The following is a 24754-nucleotide window of genomic DNA, read 5'->3' on the forward strand; positions in this document are numbered from 1 at the left end:
CCATGTGGTCACCTCCGGGGCAGGCAGGAATTGAACTCATGTGGAAGCGGCTTTAGATTCTCAGTGCTGTGCTTTAACCTGCTGCGCCACCAGGGAGGGCCAGTTTTCCTTTTTCTTAATGGGGGGTTAGTACCACCTTCTTATGGTAGTGTTGGAAGGCACTGCTGAGTCCATAGTGAGCATTTAGTAAATGGGAGAAATTTATTATTTTCACCAAACCAGACTGACATTGTGTGTTGGAATTGTAATTTCTGATATATTTTATTTTTTGGCCTTTTAATCTAAATGTGGCTTAATTATATGTTGAAAATTTCAATAAGAAACCTCAAAACCATATACTACTGTGGTGGGTCTCATGGTCAGGGATAACTCTAGTGACTGTTGGAACATGACCCCAGTGGGTCTCAGCAAAAGCATCTGTCTCATCGTTTGATCAAGAAGGTGCGTTGCACTCGTTCTCTTTCCTTGGACCTTGAACTGACTTGTATGTCTGGTGCCTGGAGCTGCAGTGGGGGCTGCCCTGCCCGCTGCTCTGCCCTCTTCTTTGACAGGCCAGAGAATCAGACTCGGGTGAATACTTGGCCTCAGTTTGGGGGATGCTGGCTCCCTCAAGGGCGTCCACCCTCTAAGTAAAACCTTAGCCTCTGGTTTGTCTTCGGTCAGTATTTGTTCCCATCCTTGTGGACAAAGTGACGATTCAAGGTGATGGTGGATGGCAAGTCAAGCAGGTTGCAAGACTTTTTGCAAATGTATTTTAAGAGGAACTAGAACCCAGTTGGATACAACATGGCCAACTGAAAAGTAACTTTTACTTATGCTTAATTTGTGATTATGGCAAGTTTTCAGGGGTCAGAGGCTATCAAATCAATTCACAAGGATCCCCATTGTGGCTAACTAGATAATTGTGTGTGCCCTGAGTAGGAATAGGAATAGTAGGAGTAGGAGGCTTTCTCTGAAGCTCCAGGGTGTGAAATACACCAGGCACCACACAGCTTGTCTGGGGGTCAGGGTGTGGATTTCAGGGAATCACTTCCAGTACCTCCTGCCTCTGTCACTGTGACTTCCTTCGTCACCACCTTTCTTTCTCAGAAAGCAGCTGGGCACAGCACACATGATACAGAGGGCGGCCGTGATTATTTGAGAAGGTACATACTTCATTTTGAACCAGATAACTGTTATCACCCTCGGTGATTTCCACGGTTCTGAAATAGACCTGGCACATCAGTCAGGGTGTCTGCTGGCATAGCAGCAGGGCTGCAGGGCTACAGGGTTGCCTGGTTCTGAACTCCATTTGCATTGTAGGCTAAAGCTGTGATCTCTATTATGTAGCAGTTTGGAAGAACTAAATTGGAGTGTATTTAGGTCTTTGATTGGGTACCATTGTGGAAGGTTGTGGTTTAGTGGCCAAGGTATGTTCAAGTTGTGGGCTTCCCACCTGTCAGATGGGGATGAGAGTAAGCTCATAGACACATGTGTGAGATTTAAGTGTCACACCACCTTCTTCCTGGATATCCTGCTATCAGTCCAGCCGATGTGAAATGAGGCTGCAGTGTTCGTGCATGTTAGTTCTTTAGAACCAAATCCCAGCCCCTAGAATGGTGCCATTACCACCATCAGAGGGGGCAGCAGTTTTTTTCTTAAATTCAGTGGTTCATTGAATTTGAGTAGCTCCTGTACACCAGGCACTGTGCTGGGTGCTGAGGCTACAAAGACGAGTAACTCAATGCTGTTGGAGAGGTCACACTGGACTTGCAAAGACCAATGTGTATACCCTTATATATACCCATAGTGTGAACATCACTTACAGGCAGAGAAATAAAGTGAGGATCGGGGGAGTTATCTCCCTCAGTGTGGGATATTTGTTGTAGCAGTGAAGAGGACTTTGGGTAAAGAAAACAAGCTTGAGTAAAGACAAGAAGTTGAGAAACATCATGGTAGCCCATTAAGGCATTTGGGGTTGCTGGAGTCAGAAGGGGTGAGGCTTGAGGGACTGCAAGGGCTAGATCCAGAAAGACCCTGGGTGGCAGGTTAAGGAGCTCAGGTTCTAGGCATTGTAAATGGTGGTCTTGGTGGTGGTGCTAGTGATTCCGTAACGAATCAGACAGACATGGAAAGGGGCCAGCGTTTGTGGTCGGAATAACCATTCAGTTGAATGGGTTAGGTGGGACCGTGTTTGTATGGAAGGTGGTTTAAATAACTTGAGACCTCAGGGTCCTTTTATGAAGAAGTGTAACTGCTTAGGAACAGACAACAGGGTCTATGGGAAGTAGAAACGGGGAGGAATGAATGGATGGAGGATTTGAGTTCTAATTGGCTAGAGGAAGGGAGGACGGCAAAGCAGCAACCAAGTGTGTGACCAAGGTCCTATTTTCCATTTGAATTTCTGCTCACATCTGGTCTCTTTGGGGAGCATTTTCTGACCTCTGGCCCACACTTTGTTGTACAACTCTGACCACATTGCCTTGTGTCCTTATATCTTGTTTTGTATTAAGTTTGTTTTGCTTTTTGTAAGAAGGGGAACTACTTAACAGGTAGGGACTATATCTTATATATTTTTTTGGAGGGGTGCAATTTTAAGTATTTAAGATTTATACTTGATATTACTAGGATCTTAGGCAATTAATGCTTTTATCTGTTTTTTTTTTGTTTGTTTGTTTTGTTTTCTACGAGAGGAAGAATGGAATGAGGACCTTAAATGGGAGATTTCTGCTATCCAGAGGAATACTTTGTGACCTGTGTGTCAGAAAACAACCTGAAAAGAATTTAGGCAATTGGGGTTTTAGAATAGGATAGCTTGTTGTCTTCTTAGTTCTGGAAACAATTTACCTGGAAAGTCTCCTGTGGTGTATTGGGAGTGGCTTTATCACCCAGGCTACCCTCAATTGATAGCTGTTTCTGAGAGGTCTGTGCTTGTGGGTTCCTCTACAGGGCCGGAGCGTGGTGCCCAGTGTGAGCTGTTGCCGGTCAACGCCTCCCATCCTGTCCAGGCCCTGATGGAGAGCTTCACGGTCTTGTCTGGCTGTGCCAGCAGAGGCACCACGGGGCTGCCCCAGGAGGTGCACATCCTGAACCTCCGTTCCAGCGACCAGGGGCTGGGGCAGCTGCAGAGAGAGGTAGGTGTCAGTGCCAGCTTTCCATCCCTGCCCTTCTGGGTTTGTAAAGACACTTTTCTGAACGGAGAAGCCTTTTCTACCACTATGGATTTAATAAGGATGCTCATGTAGGGATGTCAGTGCAAAAGAAAGATACAATGTTCACTCTAGAAGGAGGATTTTTTTTTAAAGATTTATTTATTTGTGCATACAGAACTGGGGTACAGGCCAGAGGTGCAGGGACGGTGAGAGGCTTCACCAGAGACAGAGTGGGGAGCAGAACAGGTAGATCGAGGAAGTACACTGCTGAGGGGAGCAGCAGGCGGGTCAGGAGAGGTCTGCTGCACCATGTGGTCACCTCCAGGGCAGGTGGGAATCGAATTCATGTGGAAGTGGCTTTAGCTTCTTAGTGCTGCACTTTAACCCGCTGCGCCACCAGGGAGGGCCTAGAAAGAGGATTTTTTTTTTAAAAAAAAAGATTTATTTATGCATATAAGATCTGGGGTATAACCTGAGGTGCGGGGGTAAGAGGATGCACCAGAGACAGAGTGGGGAGCAAAACAGGCATATTGACAGAAATGCACTGCTGAGGGGAGCAGTGGGTGAGACAGGAGAGCTCTGTTGCACCTGTGGGTCACCTCCCTGGCCAGGGATTGAACTTGTGCTGCAGTGGCTGCGGGTAGCTTCATGGTGCTGTGCTTTAACCCGTTGCACCACCAGGGAGGGCCCTTGAAGGAGGATTTCAAATAACAGCTGGCTTTCTAGACTGGACAACTTTAGGGTTGCTCTCTCTCCAGATTGCTTGGCTTCCCAACTTTCTTGTTCTGCCTTATTAGAAAGCATGTTCTTAAGAATTTCATCTTTTAAAGATAAACTATGAAAAAAACAGGAGAGGTACCATTTGTTGGTCATTACAAAAGGTTTTCCTCATCTCTTCTGGGTTCTCTCTTGCTTCTTTTCTTTGCTTTTTTTCTTTATGAACCTATTGCTCTGACAGGTGCATTTGGGACAGGTCCTTGTGAGGCAGCTTCTGGAAGATGGTGATGGCCTTGGTGGTGACTATGATGATTTGGTAATGACTCTGAGGTCAGCGCTGTTTGAGTCACTCATTAACTCACCCCGTGACGTCCTCTTGTGGATTCATTTTATGGGTGACAGGCCTATGTAGAGATAGGCACATCCTCTTACGAGAGAAGAGAAATGGCCTTGTCTCTCCTGTGGTTCAGAAACACCTAAATTGTGGGTGAATATCATACATCCTTGAAGATCACATACAGTTGCTATTCTTTCTGTTTTAAGCTTCTGTGTGTCAGAAGCTTTATCACTAAGGTATTACCGCTTATGGGAGAGAGAAACCACAATAAATCTGATCACAGAGAATTGCAAAGAAATTAATGCAGGACAGAATTTATCTTTCTTCTGGTCAAGAAAACTCATGTCCAGACCCATTTGTTTATACTCCTCAACCTTCGAGCGGGATGGGAATAGCAATAGAGGTGGTGAGGTGTCCAGAAGGAAAAGCAAACTGATTTTAATCTCATGAAAGTGTGCAGAGTTGGCTCATTTCAAAGACAAATCATCCAACCTTTCCAGCTACATTGGAAATTATTGTTAATGCTCTTGGTTGCTTGCCATTGTTGCTGCAACACATATTTCAGGTCAGATTTCTTTATCCCAGTAATGTGTCTTTAATTCTTAACTTACAGGGGAGAATTTGTGGTGGGAGGGAAGGGAGGCGAGGAGGAAATACAGTTCCTATGGAGCGTTGCTGACGCCAGCAGTTCTTTAGCAGCGATAATTACTCATTTTATATATGGTTCTCTCGGAGGAATGGGGAGAGAAAAGAAGGTCCAAGCTATTAATACAGAAGCAGCAATGACAGAAAATGCTGGAGTTAAATTGTGTGGTACGGTTGTTGACTCCGAAAATAGATTCAAATAATACTACTGAAGCCAAAAGAAAAATACCTCAAGGATTGACATCAAGCTCACCCACACTCGCACTTAACGACGTTAGATCAAATGCACACTGTGGGGATACATACAATTAGCTGCCGTTGGGGTCACAGTGTGTTTATGAGGAAGTAAAGAGAGAAGACCAGTGGAGAGTAGTCCTGAAAACCTCTGCAAAAACATCCAGTCTTCTTTTTTCAATATTTGTATAGTACATGTGTGATTTTACATTAATGATTTGAAGATATTTCTGAAACGAGGCAACTGAGGGAAATTGTATTATTTCCTTCTTTGGGGACTTTTAAGAAATAGATGGTTGTGGCCTAGTCCTAATTGAAAATAAGATGTTGGGATTAGTGACGGCTGGACAGTTCATGGCCCCTGAGCAGCCCTCCTATAGCAGAGGAACATTTTATGTTCACAGGATACAGGTGAGTGTAGATAGTAAACAGCACACCAGTGGGCCATGACAAAAAGAACAGAGCTTGTAAGGTGGGGGTGGAGAAATATTAAATCTCTCTCACCTTCTTCATATGGGGTGGTGGAGATCCATTACTGCAGCTGCACAAACAATTTTTCAAAATCATTTGAACCATATGAGCCAGCACCTCCCCTCCTAAGTCTGTACTCAGGAGAAATAAATACATACATACACTGAAAAAAATGCTGCCAAGAATGTTCATGGCAGCGTTATTGATAACAAAATGGAATGACTATAGCTAATATTACTATATTGTTTGCATCTGAAAGTTGCTGAGAGCAATCTTAAATTTTCCCCCAAAATTAAAAAAAATTTTTTAAAGATAACCCAGATTTTATTATTATTAAAATTTATCTCAGGAGTGGGTTGAATTTTTATTAAATATGTTTTAACAAAGTCTCTCCAGCAAAATAGCAACAACACATAGAATTTAAAAGAAATTGAAAGAACAGATATAAAAAGGTTGAGATGGCAATGTTGATTTTAGCAATAATGCAAGAGCTATTAAACTAACTATAAATGTTAACAATAGTATCCCACATAAATTTATTTATGTATTTATTTTTTAAAGATTTATTTATTTGTGCATACAGAACTGGGGTATAGGCCAGAGGCTCAGGGGCAGCGAGAGGTTCACCAGAGACAGAGTGGGGAGCAGAACAGGCAGATCGACGAAGTACACTGCTGAGGGGAGCAGCGGGCGCGTCAGGAGAGGTCTGCCACACCATGTGGTCACCTCCAGGGCAGGCGGGAATCGAACTCATGCGGAAGTGGCTTTAGCTTCTCAGTGCTGTGCTTTAACCCGCTGCGCCACCAGGGAGGGCCTAAATTTATTTTTTAATGAGTGAATTAAAATCTTCTTCCTGCACTCTTACACCGTTACAGTCCCTATAGTTCTCTTGCTGCATGGTGTCACGAGTGACCCCATACCCCCCTGTGCTCATTGCTCCCCTCCGTACCCTCCTTCTTTGCTCTTGCCTCAGATCTGCGGTCAGCTTACTGACTCTTTCTTGTCCTTTTTTTTTTTTTCTTGTCCTTTTTTTTTCTCTATACTCCTCATATAAGTGAGACCATCTGGTATTTATCTTTTTCCTTCTTGTCCTTTTTTTTTTTTTCTTGTCCTTTTTTTTTCTCTATACTCCTCATATAAGTGAGACCATCTGGTATTTATCTTTTTCCTTCTCACTAATTTCAGCTGCTGTAATCCCTTCCCGCTCCATCCATGTTGCAGCAAATGGCATGAGTTTGTATTTTTTGATCACTAAGTAATACTCCATGGTATAAATATATCACAACTTTTGGTCTATTTGTCTCAATTGGGACATTGGGGTAGTTTCCATATCTTGCTATTATGTTAATAAACAGTGCTGCAATAAACATAGGAGTGCAGGTTTCCTTTCCAGGTAGCAGATTCCTAAGAGTGGGATCATATGGTAGATCCATTTTTTGTGTTCTTAGCAACCTCCCCACAGCTTTTCATAGTGGTTGGAGTAGTTTACATCCCCACCAGCAATGTAAGAGGGCTCCTTTATCTCCAGGTCCTTGAGAAAAAACCTTAAAGTTCCCACCACCACAAAAAAAACCAAATTGTAACTGTGTGAGGTGGGGGATGGAAACTAGACTTGTTGTAATCCTTTCATAGTATATACACACATGGAATCATTGTGTTGTATACCTAAATGTGTTATATTTGATGTCAGTTATATTTCTAAGGTAAAAATCATATCTAAATTAAAAAAAAAGAAAGAAAAATCTGAATGTCCATCAGTTGATGAGTAGATAAATTGTGGAATGCTACCAGCAGTGAAATACAGACCGCTCAGTATACATCTTGAAAACATTGTGTTAAGTGAAAGAGGACAGCTACAAAGAGCCTCCGTATGTGATTCCATCACTATGGAACTCCAGAACAGACAAATGTGTAGAGGCAGAAAGTTATGGTTGCTAGGCTGAAGGGTGAAAGAGGGAATTAAGGATTGACTGGTAGCAGGTACAGGGTTTCTTTGGGAATGAAGGAAATGTTCTAAAATTAAATCATGATGGTTATATGACCTTTTGAATATTCTTAGCCCCACTGAATTGTACTTTAAATACGTGAATTTTATGGTATGTGAATTTTATCTCAGTAAAAATTGTTTAAAAACAACATCCAACCTGCCATCATCTAAGTAGTTCATAAACTTCACCTTAAATCCACATTAGTCCTACCTTGAACTTGGAGGATAAACCTCTGAAAGTGCAGAGTACTGAATCCTGTGTTTTATACCCCATACTTCTGACAGTGTTTTATTTAAAAATTAGGAATAGTAAGGGATCAACAACAATAATAATATGGAGCAATTATAACAGTATACTGTAATAAAAGTATTGTGAATATGTTATGTGGGGTATTTCTCCCAACATATTTTTTTTTATAAAAGAATTATTCCTTTGTTGTAAGACTTTTATTTATTTTGTATAGAAGAACTGGAGTGTAGGCCAGAGATGGGGGGGTGGGGGGGGGAGAGGATTCACCAGAGACAGAATGGAATGCAGAACAGGCAAATCCACTGAAATACACTGCTGAGGGGAGTAGTGGGTGAGACAGGAGAGGTCTGCTGTGCCACAAACTCAGGCCATTACAGAGGACCTTCACTGTGTTAGTGCTGAGACTTAACCCCTAGGCCACAATGGAGGGCCCCCCAGTGTACATGATTGTAGGCAATATTTTCAGACCCTGGATGATCATGGATAATGGAAACTGTTGATAATGCAACCCTGGGTAGGGGGCTACTCTATTTACATTTTTTTAAAGTTAAGACTGATGCCTCCAAACTAAACTCATCCATCATCAGCCAACACTCAACGAATAACTTGATTTTTATAAATATGCTATCATATGGTATATGCTAAACATCACAGCTGATCTGTTTGTGGGGTAATAGTGAGGGGGAACCACAGTCAGCTTTTAAAGATGTCTCTATCGAATAGTAAAGGTTAATGTTTTTCAAATAAATGCTGTTGTTTACCAGTTAGCGAAAAGAATGTCAGGCTGGCTCTACGACACAGTTGACTTGGGCTCTGATGGCTGACGTAGTTGTTTTTCATGGTGTCTTCCTTCATTGTGGGGGAATTAAAATTCAACCCTTTTTCCCCTTGGCTTGTTGTCCTACAGGATCTGCTTTAAGATCTATTATCTCAGACATTTACTAAATTCCTGCCTCCCAGGTACTTAAGTTTCTTCACCTGAGGAGAGACCTTTCTGCTTTTCCTGTAGCTTTAGTGACACATCCCACACCTGGAAGTAATAGGGCAGCAGGTTGACAAGATTTGAGGAAACAGTTAGATAAACAGTTTTATAGGCCAGCAGAGAATTTGGATCAGAAACACACTTGTTACAGTAAGGTATACCAACGCTTCTTATAGCGGAACACCCTTTGCTATTGGCTCTCTTGCAGGGTTCTCCTCAGGACAACCGTCTGAGTTGTGTTTTTCATCCGAGACCACACCTCTCTCATTTGTAATCATTGGTTTTGGAAACAACAGCCTTGGAAGTGAACAGGAAGCTGAAAAAGACTGTCTGGCGACAGAGGAGGGAGGGCAGATGAGGGGAAACATCTCGGAGAGATCAGCTTTGTCTTTTAGAATAAGCTTGCTGGTGTCATCGTTTTTCATCCTCTGAAAACCAGCGCCTGTGTCCTTTGACTTCAAACACCCCACCCCCTCCTGTCAGAGCGTGACCCTAGGGGTGCTTCCTGATTCCTGAGAAAGGTTACACTGTCACCACAGCCTTGTTTACAGTAACATACTTTCATTAGTTGCTGGAATGGTAGCAATTTTGTTTTCCTATCATATGATTTTTACTTGTGACCTGTTTTTATGTGGTCATGTGTCTTTGTAACTTCCGACCTCTCTAATTAGTTGTGAGAAGCTGCTGAAGGTAAGCCCTACAGTGGTGTACATGCATATATAAAAGAGATGTCCAACATTGTGATAATAGACAAGCTTTAATGGACATGCTAAGTGCCCTACAGGGGTCCAGTATCACAGGCAAGGGAGCAAGTTGAATAATTTCATGTAACTTTACCTGTTAGAAAGCTCACAACCTCTATACATCTGTGCATTTGCTTATTTCCTGCCTCATTCAGGAAAAAAAATTGGGGATGGGCGTACAAGGACGGACGGACACACACATGCACGCACACACGCTGTAGACCTCAATGCAGAATGAGACAGAAGAAAAAGAAAAGTGTAGTTTGTCAGCCGTCGGGGAGAGCGGGGTCAAGATGATTGGTTTTGAAATTTGACTCCAAGTTTCTTGGTAGACAAGGCCAAGTAGAAATGTGGTTGATCACACATGTGACTCTCAGTCACTTTTACTTTGTAGCTTCTTTGAGAACTGTGGCATCAAGTTGTCCCTTTCCTGGTTCTTTGAGGGCTGGAAAAACCACAGTTAGGATAAAGAGAAGAAAGTAAATACGTCTGACGTGCTGATTGTTCTGCTTACCTCTTCACAGCTCCCTTACACCCCAAGTAACAGTAATAGCAGCAGTGGTGGTGCTGAACTGTGCTGTGGGCCAGCCACCTGCCCGCCCATCTTTGTCAGCCTGGGAAGGAGGGAGCTTTAGGGAGGCTGGCAGCAGAGCCTGGGTCTCGGACCCCACTTCTCAGCCAGTCTGTTCACGTTTGCTACAGTCCTCAGTTTTCCTTATACGTTCAGTCCATGTCCTTTGAACTTTTAGCTGTTGTTCCAGCCCCCAACTGGCTGCCAGTCTACTTGTTAGGTGAACTAGCGGTTCCTCTGCTAAGTGGGTTTGTGCATAGGTTCGTGATAGCTCTCGCGTCTTTGCTTGGAGCCCTTTTCGTTCCCTTTCTTGTGCATTTGGGCAGTATTAAGGTTGATCAGTGTGTGGCAGTGTCTCTTCTTTCTTCTTTGGTTGGGAAGAGTATAGCACCTGATGCCAGTAATTACAACATGCAGGGCCCTTGGGCTCTTTGTGGCTGTTAATCCCCCACTACACGCCACCTGGTCTCTCTTCAGGGCCATCGCTTGCCGACCCCCACTTGTTTCAGCTGCCTTCACAGAAGCAACTCACCTGCCTTCTATTTTTGTTTCTCCACTTTGTAAACTTGCTTGAACTGTGTAATCAAAGAAGAATGAACCTATTAAAGGTCCCACATGCTATGAATGAAATGCACGAACTGCAGTCTGGGGTCATTCTGATTTGATATCTTTTCCTGCTTTGAGAGTCTGGCAGTTCAGGGATTAACATTTTAGAGGTCATTACCATATGCTAATGATCTCTGTATTTAGTCTTTCTCCTGTTTCCACAATATTTGTAGCTGGAAAGCTGATTTTTCTCCTCTGTTACTAAAATACAGATAGAACATGGAATGGGGGGGCATGTGAGGGGTGTCTTGCTTTTTTACTCCTAACCACGAAAAGGACTGATGCAAAATATCAAGACTGGTGTTTTGGAGACTGTAGCATGAGCACAAAAATAGCAAATGAGCACTAGCTCACTAGCTACATTCTTTCTCTATCTGGGGCATTTTTTTTCTCCTGTTACTCATGAATAACTTCCCACTGCTTGTCCTATGTACATGTAGGAAAAAAAAATCCAAACACACTCTGCTATTTCTGTTTCAGGTCTTTTATATGTTGTATGTGCTAAGTAGTATCAAACTAAACTTTCCCCCCACCCCCTCATCTAGCTGGTGAGATTCAGTTACTAAACAAATACCGACCATGTAGAAACACTGCCAGGGCTTTGTTTAAATGGAGGTGTTTTCGAAGTCATCCCAGCCTGATAGGGAAGAAGTTACCTTTGAACTGGCCTTTTTGTCATAGACCTACAGCAGATAGTCACATTTCTCAGAATGCATTCTTTTTTTTTTTTTAATAAAGACTTATTTATGCACACAAGAACTGTAGTCACATTTCTCAGAAGGCATTCTTCCACTTTCTCTCCTTTCTAACCTTCTTCCTGCCCCACTCCTTCCCTTAATTCATTTGTCTTTTATGGTGGAAATTACTTCATTAACTTGCAAGAAAAAAATCTGAGACTCACCCAGGATTGGAGAACCTGAATGAATAGGACACTCATACCGTGTAAAAGTTGTCCCTTCACTTGAAGATGCTCACTGCAACTTAAATGATAACACCTACCCCCTTCCCCCACTGGGCAGCATGAAAGGGCCAGGCCAGGCCAGGACTGGACAGATGAGCAGGGTCAGAGGGTCAGGCCAGCTAAATAACTAGTCTCTGGTGCGGTCCAAACAGTGGGCAGTGCAGATCAGTGAGAACTGGTCCCACTAGTCAAGGATAGTTTTAACCTGTTGGGGTGAGTTTTCTAGTCTGAAACTACAGCTAACTCAAATAAGAACTCTCCAATAACCCAGTGTTGGCGTTTTAAGAAAAAGTGAAAGCAGAAACCCCAGTAGTAAACACGAGAGTTAGCCAACAAATCCAGACACAAGCTAAGAAAGTGACAACATTCCTGTCAAGATACTGGCTGTCCCCGTCACGTAAACCCAGGTGTTTGTCACAGTAGTGCCTAGATGCTGCCGCAGGAAAGCACACCCCTACCCGCCAGAGGGCTTGAGGCTGCGTGGACTCTGCCATTTCAGCATGGGCTGTTGCCAGCTTGTGTTCTGTGCTGGCCGGGAGCTGACAGATTGAAAAAGTTTCTCCAAGGGTTGCCTTTTCTTCAGGCTGGAGAAGCAACTGCCCAGATACCTTCTAATATTTGCCCAGTGGCAGCATTTTCCAACCATCCAGTGTTTGACTTTGGGGAGGCCTGGGCTACTACCCTAGAGTAGTGACCCACATTATCATTGCCATGGTAATGTCTCTTGACTTTTAGAAATTGTATAGTTTCCAGAAAATGTTGTCAGAGATGTTTCTACAGGAGCACCTTCCACATTTGAAAATGTGATGTTTACTTCTTAGACATTTTGGGAGAGTGTTTTAAAAAGCAATAGACCAGAGTAAGGAGCAGGTCTGCAAATCTGAGATCCAGATGTGCTGATTGGGCGGATGCCCAGTTTGTGTGTGCGCAGAGTATCCAAACATCCAGCTTGGACCTTCTTGTTTCCATTGCTTATCTGCTATCTTGACATTTTGTTTGAGAGTTAAAGGAAATTAATTTACTGCTAATAGCTCTGATTTAAATACTCAAATTCTGCAAAAACATTTATTGTGTTACCTTCAGTCACTCCCCCTCCCCCACACTGTATTTTCTAAAATCTTTTGTGACTATTGGACTCACATTTAATTGTTTCATTTTTCTTTCTCCCATGACGCAAAGGCTTTGTCTGAACTGGACCCAGTTAATCACCTCTCGGCATCATATTTTTTTCCTTGCCTGTCCCGTTTGCTGAAGGAGTGATGGTCTCTGTGTCCTGCCTTTCCCGCCATCCCTCTCTGCAGCTTGACATCTGTTTCCCTGAGCTTAACTGGGTGGTGGTGGTGGGGTCCCTGATGTCCTGTTGACCAGATCAAGGGATGCGGGGACTGGAGAGATGCCCTAGAGCCATAATCCAAATCACTTTATGGGGAACCCAGGGCCAAGGAGTAAGTGACAACTTCCTCACTGTCAAACAAGACATGGGTGCCAGAGCTAGACTTGTGCCGGAAGCCTCCCATCACAGACTTATTTGTACTGAAGCCTTGTCTCAGTTTTGCTCTTTCACCACTTCAGTGTGGTTGAACACCCCCTTTTCTGGCCCCTCTCTGGGTTTCAGGATGTTATGTTAGCCTGTTCTCTATCTTTCTGCTTTTGCTCTTCTCCAGCTGATCTTTCTTCTTTCTTAGAGGCAGTCTGGGACCCTCTCTTGTCCCTGAGTGCTCTCTCTGGGGTGGCTTGTCTTCAGGATTTTGTTTGTTACCTCCATGCTACTGACTCCTCAGACTCCCTGAAGCGGACCTCCAGTCAGCTCTCTAAATCACTGCCCTCTCGGCGTGCTTCTTAAACTCCCAGGTACCTGATGTGTCCGGGGGGGAGTGGTTCTGTGCCACTGCCCAAGCTGCTACTTAGTTCTCTGAGCCTTTTCTTCATCTAGAAAATGGAGATGGTAACATCAGCCCTTTAAAGGGCTCCCTGACAACTGACACATGTCGCTCTGACACCTGGCTGGCAGTAAACTAGCAGATGCTAGTTCTTTTTCATATCTCTGAAACTGAGTGTTAGAACCACCAGGCTGGTCTCCTCCCCTCCTGCTGGTTCATCATCACAACGTCCTGTCTCATCAGTGCCACCACTACTGTCTCTTAGGACTTTGGAACCATTGGGTTTACCTATTTCCTCCAAACCCGATATTTGGGCCGTTGTTACTTTTATCACATTTCCTCTGAAATTTTAAAATTTTCTTTGATTTTTAAAACATTTTCTGTATTTCCCCTCACTTTATAGTTTCTTTCACCAGTCCTGTGGGACTGGCACCTCTGGTTTTAGTTCCTGATGGTTTCAACCTACTTGTGGGTCACTTCATGAAACCAGTACATTCATCAGTCTGGATTTACAGACTTACTCAATGAGTTACTGCGAACCTGTTGTGTACTAGGGGAACACAGCCAGAACCCTACTCTCTTTAGGTCTTTAGGAACCCAATCTCTGTTGGAGATTGAGGAAGAAAAAAGTAACAGTGTGACATATAAGATGTTCATGAAATCCAGGAAATTAGCAAAAATTTGCAGGAACCCAATAGCGGGAGTGGTAATTCTCTCAAGGTCAGGAAAGAACTCCCAGTAAAAGGCATTTGATGAAGGGTTTCAAAGGGAAGTATTGTTAGGGGGAAAGGAGGTCCTGAACAAACTCTGCAGATATAGGTTTTGTGGACTCCACCCTCTAGTCCAGTCACTGGTACTACAACTCTACCCACTGCTCCAGTCACTGAAACTACAACTCCCAGCAATACCAAAGGGAGGACTGCGAGGACCCGAAGGTGGAGCTAAGCAACCATTTTGGGACTTTTGGGGCTATATAGAGAAGCTGTGTTGAGCTGAGGTTCTCACTCTTCGTTGGCCTTGTGCTGGTGGCTGGTCGCATGGCTCTTGATAAGCATTCAGTGTGCTATTGAGGTTCCAAGTCAACGGAATTGGTAAGATGCTGTAGTTAACTTGTATCTCTCTCTATCTTTGTCTCTCTTCCCTTGGACTGTTCCTTTTTTTCCCTGTTTGTAAGTAAACCCATTATCGACCTTTTTGTGTGCCTGTGGTACAATTGAATCTTAAGCACAGGGGTGAGGACCCACAGACAGGCTACCCAGTTCACGTTGGAATTGCCAGGAAGAAGAGAAAAGAGGCTTCAACATACACAGGGCAAGTGTGGAAGCCACACGTAAGGTTCAGAGCTTCCACGTTACACAGTATGACCGGTGTGCAGACTAGGGGTGGCTTTGGGGCTAAATCTCACCTGCTGCCAGTTTTCGTAGGTATATAATTTTGCTTACCGTGAAGTCCACATTTTAAAAGCATGCACATCAGTGTTTTTAAATGTATTTTCAGGGTTGTGTGTAGTTCATTACCACAATACAATTAAAAGCATTTTCAGCAGCCGCCTAAGAAACGTACCCACCAGCAATCACTCCCTTCTCCTGGGGCTCCTCTGAACTCCAACCTACCCTAAACAACTAGCCACTAATCTGCTTTCTTTATGTATTTGCCTATTCTGGACACTTTCTACACCACATGGAGTCATACAGTATGTGTTGTGACTTTTGTGACTTCTTTCAGCTAACATCATGTATTGAGGTTCACCCATGTGGTAACATGCATTAATTGTTTTGTTTTATTCCTAAATAGGATTCCATTGTATAGCAGTACCACATTTTGTTAATGCATTCAGGCTGATGCCTATTTTGGTAAATAAAGTGGGTTTTTTGATAAACAAAACATAGCTGGAGTGCAGCCATGCACATTCATTTGTAAATTGGCTGTGGTTGCTTTCTTACTGCAGTGGCTGAGTAGTGTGACAGACCCACAATGCTTACCATAATCGTGATCTGACCATTTGCACAAAAGTTTGCAATCCCCTGAATTGGGGGTGGGGGCAACGATGGGGATAGGTGGGGGATGGGGCCAGGAGCCTGGAAGCTGAAAAGGAGACTGACTGCCAGAGATGGTGAGTAAGGGTTTCAACTTAATCCTGTGGTGCACTTTCTCCAAGTGAGTAAACCCCCTACATTTGTTAGGTACAGATTCCTGAGCCTCACCCCTGACCTGTCAGCCGAATCCATCACTCCACACCTTTTTTTTTTCTTACTTCCACCTGAACTTTCTTAACTGCTAGAAGTCCCTGTGTATGTCTTACCTCTTCAGCGAAGCCTTCTCTGACTCCCTTACCTCCTCCAGCTCTGCTCTTTAAGTGTCACTCTGCACCTCCCTGGAGTATGGGGATTCAGTGTTTTCTGCATTATTTGATGATGAATGAATTGTGTGTTAACCTTGCACCTACAGCTGGTAAACGCAGCTCTTAAGGGAAGGCATCAAATCTCAGACCCTTTTTCATTGTGCATATTGAGTCCTGTATGGTGCCAAGGATGTTATTTACAGCGTGACTGTAAGTTGTCTTAAACTCCTTTTCAGCCTGCCTTTATTTCACTTGCATTATGTCAGTGGATTTCGTGTTTGGTGGCCTGGCTACTGCTTTGCAGGTGGCCCTCATTTCATATTATCTTTCCTAATTAATCTTATGCTATTGCAATTTACTCTGAATGCTTTAGATCTCTGTTTCAACCTTTCCCCAGTCCACATCTAAGTTTTTATTCTTCCTTATTCTTACAGGTTTTAATCATTTGCTGGTAAACTAGTTATTCCTTTCCCCCAGCTGGTCAAAAACTACAAATGGCTTTCAACTCTGTGTTGCTCCCTTGAGTGGCTCATTTGATCTGAACCAGGTTTGAAATTGGGCCATTGAGAATGATCTGTCCTCATGAGGTAGAGAGGTGACTCTCAGCCATTTCTTTATATTGTTGCAATTAATTAACCTTGATTCCGTCAATTGAAAAAGGATATTTTACTTCACCCTCTATCGTTAAGTACCTAATAACCTGATTTTGTGTTTTTGTTTTTTTGCTCTGCGAGCACTTAAAATATCCCTACCCGTATAGTAATTTGTTCCTTGTTTAATGTGGCTTTTCCTTTGTTTACTCTGGACTCAAGTCTTTGTAGCTTGTTTTCTAAGTCAGCTCAAAAGTTGCTGGTCATTGGATTTGGCAACCTTTTCAAGCTTTACCCACCAGAAGCCTACAGGAAGTTGTGTGTCGGCCAGAAGAGTCTGTTTATTTTGAGCATGGTGTCCTGCAGGAGCAATCCACTGATGAGGGTCTGCTTTTAAAGGCACAGGAGTCTGAATCTGTCACTGCAATTGGTGTGCTCCGTGGCTCTCCTTTCCTGATCAGTAGGGCACCCCAGCTCAAGTGCTGGCTCCCTGAAATAGCCCTTGTCCTGAGCTCCTCTGCTCTGAAATGATACAGTGTCATTGTGTAGATACTAGATAACCCCTTTGAATGTGTAAGGTGTGATTGATTTATCTGTTTAATGAATTGGCTTTTTTTAACATTAAAATTTTTATTTATTTATTTATGCATACAGAAACTGGGGTGCAGGCCAGAGGTGCAGAGGTGGTTAGAGGATTCCCCAGAGTCAGAGTGGAGAGCAGAACAGGTAGATTGGCAAAGTGCACTGCTGAGGGGAGCAGCAGGCCGGTCAGGAGAGGTCTGCCGTGCCATGCGGGTCACCTCTGGAGACGGTATCAAGCTCCCATGGAAGCCTCTAAGACCAGCTTCACAGTGCTGTGCTTTAACCCGCTGTACCACCAGGGAGGGCCCTGAATTGGCTTTTTTATAAGTTATGAGAATGTCAACCATTTCCTAGTATCTTGGTAATGATTTTTGCTCTGAGGGCACTCCTAAATGCTAAAACGACATGAAATGGCTATCCTTTTGATTTCCTGGGATGGTTCTACTCCAAGATAACCTACATAGTGCTTTGTATTTGTGGTATTTTAAAAAAAGCCCCAACCAAACACAGAGTCATTCATTTGGCTGAATCTAATAATCTGCATCATTTTTTTACACCCTGGGGGTGGGGTTGGGGGAGCCAGGCAAATTGCAGGCATGTTTTGGTTTCTTTTGAAGATAAAGAGCACAGATTAGATGTTACCTGTTGTAATGTGAGCCAAGGAGAGGCAGGTAGAAGATCCAGAATCATTGTGACGGCTTGTCTCTTGCCTGGAGCCTAAACAGTGTGCTGTGCACATTAGCGTTTCACCTCTGTGTGTAGATACCTGAGCACACTCCCCTGGGTGCTTTAACGGTCCAGCAACTTGAATCTGCCGCAAGCGGTATCGGGTTCGTGTGCCTAATGCTGTGTTTAGAGGGTGGGTCTCAGTATCTGTGTGTCTTTTAAATCTTACGAGGGGAGCCACAACCCCTGTGTGTGACCCCATTCCCTTTAGGGATGTGAATGCATGTGCAGCTGTCATAAACAGATATGGGAGCTGCTGGGAAATGAGAGGGCTAGAGAAGACGAGTGTCACTTTGGTCTATGGGAGCCATCCCTTCTGAGTGTCTGCCTTTAGTGATTCTACAGTTGGGTTTCTTTTTGTTTGTTTCTGATACTATACTGAGAGGCCTACTTCATATTTCAGTGTTCTTAGAAACATTGACTTTCTTGGAGTCTTAGATAAAATGTAACTCTGCATGAAGTTAAAAACAGTACAAATTCCTCTCCTACTCTCAACTGCTGGGAGATAGACTTCCTTGGCAATCAGTATAGATTCTGGAAATAAAGAAGTTGGAGCTCAAGGGAGCCAAAGGCCCATCTAGATGTGGCTGTGTATGGGCACTTAGACTGTCTCTTTTGGTGCCAAGCTGAATCTCAAATTTGGGGTCTTCCAAAATCAGAGGTGACAGAAGAGCTTAATTTTGAATGACGAGTCATGCTTGGATGTTTTGCTTCTATCATCTGTCCCCAGAAGATTTTGGGGGGGCCATTTATCTTTTCTGAACATCACTCGATTTTCATCTGGTACAATTGGCCTGAGAGCCCTGTGTTTTCTTTTTTTAATGATCTATTTATTTATGCATACAAGAGCTAGGGTGCAGGCCAGGGGTGCAGGAGGTTGGGGGATGAGAAGATTCACAAGAGACAGAGAATTCACCAGAGACCGAGTGAAATCCACTGCTGAGGGGAGCAGCAGGTGAGACAGGAGAGGTCTGCTGTGCCGTGTGGGTCAGCAACCTGGCTGGGGATCGAACTCTTGTGTCAGTGGCTTGGGAGAGCTCTATAGTGCTGCACTTCAACCCCTTACATCACCAGGGAGCTCCAGCCCTGCTTTTTTCTTTGCTGTGGGTTTTTGTGCTGTTCTCTAGCACCCTTAGAAGATGTTAATGCTGCGCTTTATTGCTTTTTGTAGGTTAGAATACAGGCATGTGGTGCACATGGCTGATTAATTTTGTTTTCTAGTTTCATATAGGTTGAAGATTCCATTCTTTCCCCCTTTATCATTGCTGGTTATTAAGATAGTGAACTCGGAATTAAATGGTCTGTTATTGTTTGAAAATTATTTCTCTGGAAAGATTTTTTTTCTGGGTAACTTTTAATGCTGTTAAAATCTAATTCTCAATGTTTTAATTGGAAACTGTTCACATTTCTTAAATCATAAAATCTTTCAAAGCCTATGTTGAGTCACTTTTTCTTGATTCAGTTCTCTTCCTATCTGCTTTTTAAAAAGTCCATTTCCGATTGTGAAGATGACATGTTTGTTAAAGACCAGATAGGAACCCATGCCTTGCTGTGAACTTGTTTGATGTGTGCTGGAGTAATGTATAAGGCTAATTTTTAGTCCTGCTTTTGCCAGGTGTTCTTATATATGTTTCCCCAGCACTTTCCCTGGCCGGGTACTATTACTGTGTATATACCCTACATGTGTTTCCTATTTTTTATGACTCATACTTACGGTACTCATAAAGATTTATCCTTTATCTTGGCTCTGAGTAATGAGCCCACTTGCACATTTCCAGCAGAGATGTGGGCTGGGGATTTGCATTTAATCCTGCAGGAGAGGTCTCTCGAAGGCATAGCACAGGAAGCATGACATATTCATCTGAAAGTACTACTCACTTCTCCTTGAGGAAACAGCTCAGTTTTGGTGAGTTTATTAATTTGTGTTTTCCATTCTTTTTGTCCCCTTTAGCCATTTTGCTGCTTCTGAGTAAGACCACCAGAGGGTGGCTATAAGGAACAAATGCGCCAGTTCTTTGCTTTACTGGTAACTGTGTTAGAGGGCTTGGGGGAGGAAGAGCTGGAAACAATTAACTGAAAATGATATCTGTATTACATGTGGCAGTAAACACCCAGGGGGCCTTCTTGGGTTCAAATAAACATTCATGCCCAAGAGAGGATCACAGGCCACAGGTGGCTTCAGTCTGCTCAGAAGGATACTGGCTCATTTCAGCGAGCTGCCAAGCAGCATGGTGAGCCTCCTCTTTAGATGCCTTCTTAGGGTCTACACATTGTTTCATGCAACCATCTGGAACTTCAGTTGATGACCAGGACCTGCATTGAGGCAGTGGGAGTGTCCCCTTGGTTTAGAAGCCTCATCTCTCCCAGGAACACAAAGGTAGCTATACAGAATTATTTTCATGGTGCCCCGTAAAGGCTATGTTTAATTTTTCCAATCCTGATACAGGTCACCAGTCAGGGGTAATTTTTCTCCTAAGCAAGTTGCTTTTTATATAGCTAACATATTATCGTAAATTATCAGGGTTACGGAGTTAAGAGAGTTGCCAGAAGATCCAATTTTCATGGAAAAGAGGAAGAGTTTACTAAATCTTTGGCTACACCTGTGTGTGTTCTTATTGTTTGTATTCTTGGCTATGATAGGCTTAATAATAGCTCCCCAGAATATACCCACATCATAATCCCTCAGACTTGTGAGCATTATACTATAGGAATATTGTACAGAAAAGGGGTGTTATAGATGTAATGAAAAGATTTTCACGTGAGAAGATTCTCTTGAGTTACCTACTGACCTCGACATGTAATCCCAGACATCCTTATAAGATAGAGATATTTGACATGGAAGAGGGGAGGTAACGTGATCATGGGGCAGAGACTGGGTGAGGAAGCTTCAAACTTAGATGCTCTTTCTCCTGTGAGAATCTGAAGAAGCCAGGCCAGATTTGCCCCCAGAGCCTGCGGAGGGAGCCCCGCTCTGCCGACACCCTGAATTTATTCAGTAATGCGGATTCTGGGTGGCTGACCTCCAGAACCATGAGAGAACAAGTTACTGCTGTTTTAAGTAACCAAATTTTTAGTAGTTTGTTCCAGCAGCCACAGAAAAGTACTGTGCAAAAAACTAAGATCTCTGACGAGTTTGAGGGATTATCTCGAGGCCCTTCCTGTCCCTACTTTGTTCATTCCTTGTGTTCCCCGTCTTGGTTTTTATACCTCGGTCACTACCACTCAGTTGCCAGAGCCTACTGCTTTGGCGTTATCTGTGACTTTCTATGTTTTCTCAGATGTCACATCCAATCCTATTTACTATGCCTTAAAAATATATTTTGCATCCACTCACCTCTCCCCACTCTCTACTGCACACTGGTGGTCCCATCCACCATCACATCTTTACTGCAGACACAGTGGACTTCTAAGCCATCTTCCTTTAATATGGGAGTAATGGAAGATTCACCGGAGACAGAGCGGGGAACAGAACAGCCAGACTGATGAAGGACACTGCTGAGGGGAACAGTGGGCGGGCCAGGAGAGGTCTGCTGCACCATGTGGGTCACCTCCGGGGCGGGGATCGAACTCGTAATGAGGCAGCTGTGGCCAACTTGCAGTGCTGCGTCCTAACCTGTTGCGCCACCAGGGAGGGCCCCCTTTAGATGATTTTATTTGGAATTTTCTTACTTGGAATTTGAACATCTCGATTTTATGGAAAATCTGGTTATTAATGTCAGGATGTACATAATATATCTTAATCAAGGTTTCAAGGCATAGAAAATAACACCTGATGTGAGTCTTCATAGAGGAGCTAGTGCTCCGTTTAACAGGCTCTTCCTTGTTTAAACTTGAACAAATCTGTTGAGACTGAGTTTCTCCTGAAAAGAGGATCCTCAGTTATGTTTTTTCCATTTGTCAATATAAAGAGGTCGGGAAGGTTTGGCTCTAATGCTTTTTTCAGTGCTCTTGCTTTTTGAGTCAACATGGAGAATTAAGGGCATATTTTAAAAATCTGGTTAGTGTAGGCCCCAGTATGAAAGACAGCATAACTTGTTTAGAGAAAAAAATGCCAGTTGAAAAGTAGAATTCAGAGTGTTTCTGGAATTGTTAAACTAGAAAATATTCTTCAAGAAACTCTTAGCACACGGTGAGGAACCACCTAATAGCTGAAATGTAAACTAAGGGTGTCTAATGTTTTCTTACTTTTTAGTCAGGATTAAGCAGGATTTACAGATCTGGGGACAAATCTGGCCTCCAAATACTTGAGAAAAGGTTTTTGAGTTTTATTGCTTAGATGTCACTGCCTTGCACAGTAGAAATTTCATAGTTTTCCAAACCACTCTACTGTTTCATCAGGACAGAGCACACATACTCTTCCTCCTTCCCTCCCTTTCTCATTTATTGCAATACAGAAAATCAGAGGAACCGATCATTTCAGTGTGCAGAGTGAAGGCCCCTCCCCATGTAATTACAGCCAGGCAGAGGGTGGTCATGGGCCACAGCCTTTGGGTCTGCACCAATGTAAAGCATTGTGGGAGTAATGGAGGCAGCCGCCGGTGGAGCTCGGGCCCAGTGTACAGAACAGGCAAAGAACAACACCTGTAAACAGAAAGGGTAGAGACATGGAAACACATTATTACCCTCAACACACATGATAGAAACGTAACCAAATAAACTTAATCTGATGCAGCTGGGCAGAGATAAACACATACGTGCTAAGGAGTCAGGCATGCTGGAAGTATGTGGGGTGACTGGGGCTCAGGAGGCTGGTTGCTGGAATAATTGGAGCCAGGTGTGCTATGCTGGCAACTCTTTCTGGAGGTGAGTATTTGGAGAGGTTTGAAATAGGGATGTGGTTTAACTTCAGGCTGAGGGAGACTTTTCCAACATTAGGGGAGGAAACTGGTAAATAAAATAGAGCCAAGTTGAGGAGTCTGAAATGTGTTGAGGACAGCTAGTACCTTGGCAGCTGGGGAGCTTGTCTGATGGCCTTGCCTGGTGGTGTTTATGGTGTGAGAATGGGTTTTCTGTGGCACTACTGCACGTCTTCAGAGCCAGATAAAATGATACAATCTTGAACGTTGGAAGGGTCAATTTAGGTAGACCTCTGAAGATAAATGTTTGGTCCTAAACTTAACTGCCACTGATGGAGAGAACCTTCTTGCTGTTACCTCATAATCTGGTGACTTCAGCTGACTTGGAAGGACTTCGTGGCTTTAGTACCAATGTTTTTGTTTTTCTGGAAGGCATAGACCCCAAGTTGAAAATGCAGGCTTCTCTGCAGAAATTTGGGGCTGCCTCAAAGTGGATGTGGTTGTTGGGGTGAGGTGTGGAATGATATGGCAGTCTCAGGACCCTCCTTTGTTGGATCCTGAAGTCCCCAAAATGGCAATGAAATTTGGAGAACAGGCTTGAACCTGCCCTGGTGAGTCTTGCCTGACCTTGAAGAAACAGTGACAATGACTGCATTCACACTACTGGCACTCAGTCTTTGGGCTTGGTCTTCTAGTAGACCCAAACCCCAAATGAGAAGTGGCAGAAAAGCTGATAGTGTTTATTAGGAAACCAGATGTCCGGGGCTTATGTATGCAGGCTTGTCACCCTGCTTCAAAACCAGGGACAAGGGGGTAATGGTTAGGCACACAGACCAGAATGAAAAGACAACACTTGTAAGCTGCTATCGCAGAATTACGAAAATTATAATTTGGACAGTCTTCCCAACACCTGGGCAAGGCAGATGTTGTTAGCTCTAGTTTACAGACATGGAAGTTGAGACTAAAAGAGGTTCAGTGCTCTCCTTAAGGTTCGGAGCTACAAAAAGTAATTACCAGTTACTGTGCTTGAGTTTGTGGCACACACCCCCTTAGGTGGAGTGAGTTTGAGTATGCAGTGAGTGACTGTAGGCAGGGTGGACTCTCCAAGGGTAGAGTATAGGACCATTAAATTGATATTTATTTACTTTTAAAGATTTATTTATTTATGCATACAGAACTGGGGTACAGGCCAGAGGTGCAGGGGCAGTGAGAGGACTCAACCAGAGACAGAGTGGGGAGCAGAACAGGCTGACTGACGAAGCACACTGCTGAGGGGAGCAGCGGACGGGTCAGGAGAGGTCTGCTGCACCATATGGGTCATCTCCGGGGCAGGGATTGAATTTATGCTGAAGTGGCTTTAGCTTCTTAGTGCTGTGCTTTAACCAGCTACACCACCAGGGAGGGCCCTAAATTGATATTTATTAAGTGCCAGTTGTTTGTAGGCAGGACAGTCCTTACACCCCTAATCTTAAGAAACTGTAGCAAAGATAGGATGGGTTGCAAGTTGGCTCTCTGAACCAACTCCCCTTTAGATGATCTCAGCCCCTTTGCCCTCCTTAAATGTGAACTTAAATATCACTCTTGATATTGTTTGCCAATTTAATTATTTTGGAGGTGAGTCTTTGAGCTGCAGTGAAGTAGCCATCTGGTAAGAATTACATGTGGGTTGCTGGGTTGACATCTATAGGTTAAGGGCTTAGAACAAGGGGCAGGTTGGGGCGTCCTGTTACTAATGACAGCTCTGTGCTATACAAACAACTCTCTCTACTGGATTATCTGTGCCAAAATATTACCAAATAGCTTGGAAACAGGTTAGTGTTTTGCCCTTTAGGGGAAAAAAAAAAAGACCATGAAGTTGAATTTGGAAAGGAATCCTGGAAAATGTTTCAATAAAACAATGTATCATTCACATGCTCAAAACACAGCTCTGCAGGGCTCCTGCTGATGAATCAGGTGAACTTTGAGATACATTATGACTTGATTTTCAATTCTTGTGTATTTCTACTAGGCTGAAAATCATTTTTTGTTTTATTGGTAATGACCTTTTATCAGAACTGTCCAGGAGATAACACTTTAGATGGAAACCAAAAGACTTTCTAGTAACTTTCAAGTCTTCTTTTTCCTGCAGTTTTATTAAAAACAAAAACAAAAAAAGAACTACAAGGATTTATTTCTAACAAATTGTAAAATCACCCATAGGTTGG

The 24754-nt window shown here is 43.4% G+C and overlaps 1 protein-coding gene across 1 annotated transcript in view; it reads left to right on the forward strand.

Annotated features, from left to right (window-relative positions):
- Positions 1-24754, forward strand: part of TGFBR3 (transforming growth factor, beta receptor III) — a 179671-nt gene that overhangs the window by 67836 nt on the left and 87081 nt on the right. The window contains exon 3 of the mRNA XM_012730162.1: positions 2929-3113. Coding sequence (XP_012585616.1) covers positions 2929-3113 — 185 coding nt within the window. The remainder of the gene's footprint in view (positions 1-2928; positions 3114-24754) is intronic.

This window comes from Condylura cristata, unplaced genomic scaffold (assembly GCF_000260355.1).
Source record: "Condylura cristata isolate star-nosed mole 26May11 unplaced genomic scaffold, ConCri1.0 scaffold00026, whole genome shotgun sequence".
NCBI lineage: Eukaryota > Metazoa > Chordata > Mammalia > Eulipotyphla > Talpidae > Condylura > Condylura cristata.